Consider the following 3721-nt stretch of genomic DNA (forward strand, 5'->3'; position numbering starts at 1 on the left):
ATATGAATCTTGAAATTCCTGGAGAGTTTACAATCTAAAAAGTACAAACAAGAGGATATAGAAAAAGCACCAAGCAAACTTGTTTAAAATTTATTTCAAGATTATTCACAAACCCTAACTTCCATAGGGTATAACTTTGAAAATATAGTGAACCAAATTCTAAAAATTTAACTAGATGTTCCTCCAGATTTATTCTTAATATTGTTCAAGTTTCACTATCTGAAACTTCATAGAAAAAAGGTTATTGCAAAAATTCCAAATTGATCTATTGGAAACTGATTGTAGAAGTATTCAGGAACCTTGATTTCCTTAGAGCATATATCTGAAGTTATAGCGAAGTAAGATCTATTTGAGACAAATTTCAGGAGAATTTAGAAACCACAACTTCCTTGAAACATATCTCTAAAAATATAATGAACCAATATTTGAAATTTGAACCAGATATTTCCCGAAATGTTTTCTCAATATTCTCCAAGTTTCACCATCTGAAACCTCCCAGTGAAAAAATTATAGCTAGAATGCCACAATAACATGTTTGAAGCAATTAAACACTAGAATCATGATTTTTCATACTAAATGTTACGACCCTTGCACTATTTTATGTTTAACTTAATAATAATAATAATAAAATCATAATGAATGCATTATATAATTTAAACCATGTTATTGATTTCTTCGTGATCTTTGTATTATTTAAAAAATAAATAAATAAAATAAAATAAAATATCATGTTACACTCTACCATTTAAACCACTTGTTATTGATTTTATTGATTTACTCAAAATTACTTAAAAAATATATTTCCAATTCTTCTTTCATAATGATAATACACTTGACCCAGGTACACACAATATAGCTAGAAGCATGTGTAAATCAATTATGGAATTATGAATTGTCAAAGCATATAGGTAGATGTATGTGTCAATCAATTATAGAATTATGAATTTTCAAAACATATTGTTAATCGAATTATGAATTGTCATGAGATCTTGACACAAAGAAGGCTATCGGAAATATTACATAGGTTTTTAGCACTTTGTACACGAGATTTGAATTCAATTAGGTGTAGGTCTTGCTTTTCGCGTAAAATCAAAAACCATTGAAAAGTTCATATAAATTAATGATGGAGGAAATAAATTATTTTATATATGTAAGGTTATTTTGGTTATCATTTTTTATTAAGTGAAAATTGCATAATACTGATAATAATTCAACTGTAAACAACATTATAAAAAAACCTATTACGAACCTATTACGATATTTAAATGAATATAAAATATTATTTAAAATGAATGTAAAACATTGAGAGATTTTTTTAAAGTGATGAAGGACGAAGAAGGCCAAACACTAAGATGTTGTAATACTCTCTCCACTCGTCATTAAACCATAGGAGTAGGTGTCCTTTGACCTCTATCCCCTATCCTTATTTTGTATGTTTGTGATGCTGTCAACATTCTTTAAGGAATATGTTGGCTGTGCATTGCATTTAGTCGCTTCTGAGCAAGAAAGGGGACTCCTGGCTGGTTGGTAGCACTTCCACATTCCATGAAAAAACAAAAGATTATAGAGACTTAAATGGCTCTGTTTCATCATCAATAAACTTTTGTTGTATTTATGTTCATCTTTCCTTCCAAGCATTTGAATGCCTCTGTTATGAAGCGAGCCACCGTAGCCATGCTTCCGGAATACCTTCATTTCTGGCATTGCAATTGGTTATAAATATATGTACATCAAATTTTATTAAGAGGTGGCCATCATTTCCAAGCGGCGGCTCGGGCTCTCTTTTGCCCAAGGGGCATTAATCCCATGAATTTCCCAAATAATAAGATAATTTAATTTAGTTGAATTCTCATGGCAGAATCTCAGCAGCGGGAAAATAAAAATTAGAAACCCACGGTCCCCAGTCTTCCGTCAGCTGGAAGGGAATCCCATAATCCTCCACTGACACGTCCAAGGGAGGAATGTCCTCTACATTTAGAGACCCCCAACTCTCCAGACTTTCAAGTGCTACTGAATCCCTAAATGCCGGATCCTGCGCTGCTGTAATTTGTCGGTCGTCAATGTCGCGTTCCACTTCCAAACTGGACGATGGGGATGACGCGCCGTTCTTCTCCGAAGTCAGATGAAATTCCTGTGCGGCGAACTTGGCTGCCGCGGCTTGAATTTGCGGCGGCGATAGAGACGAAGAGCTGAGAATTTTCGGCGGGGAGTGGGGGAAATTGAGCTTCGCGTTGGATCCTCTGAGGCAGTACACAGCGAAATCGTATGCGCGGGCAGCCTTTTCGGGAGAGTCATAGGAGCCCAGCCAAATTCTACCGCTGGAATTGGGCATTCGAATTTCCGACACCCATTTTCCCCATTTCCTCCTTCGGATTCCGTTGAACTTCTCGGACTTCAGTGAGAGGCTTTCGGGACTGCTGTGGCGAGTCTGGTTTTGCGAGGGTTTAGTCATGGCCGGTTTTTAGGGAAAAATGAAACTAAGGACGTGCTGGTGAAAGTTTGGAGTCTGTAAAGGAGGGATTGTGATGGCAAGAGTATTTGAAAGTCGGGACTTGTAGAGGTGTAAGTAGCTACTACACGTCCGCCACTAAATATTTGCAGGATGAATGCGAATGAGATTGTTTGCTGTATGGCAGCAAATTTATAGAGACGAAAAACGTGTTTGAACTTTGAGTGTATGGAATTTCTTCAGATGTACTCCATGACGACGGATGAAATGAAGACAAAATCCCATGTTGACAAAATAGTCCACTTTATCTGATCCCTTTTAATCATAAGTTGTTTACTTCTGGAAGATTCTTTTGATTCATTGCCCCTTTTCTTCTAGAACTCTATTTCAGTCCACCGACCCTTTCCCACCGTAACTTTGCGAAGGCGACCAGAAGTGATCACCTATTTCCACAACGACGGACATGTCACACTCCAGAGGGCAGTGTGCTGATCCTATGGATTACTAAATCTCACTGTTTTGTTGCTTTGTGGGGTGGTTTTTTAATACCGCGGACGCCTTCTATGCCGGGAAGAATGGTCTTGCAAGAGTGGTTTATCCACCTCTACTAATTTCCTTTACCCTCCATGTTTTTATGTTTTTAATTTACATTATATAAATTAAATGGGTGGCAAATGTTAATGGGCATTATTCTATAACAGGTATAAAACATTCTTTTCATGTTATAAAACTTTTTTTTATGTTATACATTTTTTTTTATTGTTATATATGTCAAGTTGCTAAATTTATTATACATATTAAATTGTTAAAAAAAAATAATTAAATAAGAATTTATTATTATAGAAAAATTAATTTATAAGTTAAACATATGTATATTTAAAAACACATGTAACAAGATTTTAACAATGGAAATTCACTTCAATTTTTTTAATTTATAAATAGGTTTTCTTACAATATCATGGGTCAATATCATGGCTTATGAATACCACATGCCAAAAAAATCATAACTCATTTGATACTACACTTAATCATATGATATTTGTTTTTCTTAATGAATTTAATTAAAAGGTAAAAAAAACACAAATACTTTGTAAATAAATTTTAGCATTTGATCTGTATATACTAGTAAGAATTTCTTATGGAAGATAAATCCCTACCATCCACTTAAGAATTATTGGTAGTTAAATTAAAAATTTGAAAGTCCAATTCCAAAAAAACATGCATACTGACATACATATAATTACATAGGTGATTTGCATGTCATATGGCTAT

At 34.0% G+C, this 3721-nt stretch overlaps 1 protein-coding gene across 1 annotated transcript; it reads right to left on the bottom strand.

Moving 5' to 3' along the window:
• Positions 1–1353: 1353 nt before the first annotated feature.
• Positions 1354–2624, bottom strand: LOC149176480 (ethylene-responsive transcription factor ERF012-like). Its single transcript, XM_089423123.1, has one exon. The coding sequence runs from the start codon at positions 2450–2452 to the stop codon at positions 1850–1852; it is 603 nt and encodes a 200-aa protein (XP_089279249.1). The 5' UTR covers positions 2453–2624; the 3' UTR covers positions 1354–1849.
• Positions 2625–3721: the final 1097 nt, after the last annotated feature.

This window comes from Pinus tabuliformis, chromosome 4_1, assembly GCF_031772625.1.
Source record: "Pinus tabuliformis cultivar Carrire ecotype Pingquan chromosome 4_1, CPIR1, whole genome shotgun sequence".
Classification (NCBI taxonomy): Eukaryota; Viridiplantae; Streptophyta; class Pinopsida; order Pinales; family Pinaceae; genus Pinus; species Pinus tabuliformis.

Excerpts from the sequence above, each read along its gene's own strand:
- LOC149176480 (XM_089423123.1), bottom strand. The coding sequence starts at position 2,452 with ATGACTAAACCCTCGCAAAACCAGACTCGCCACAGCAGTCCCGAAAGC.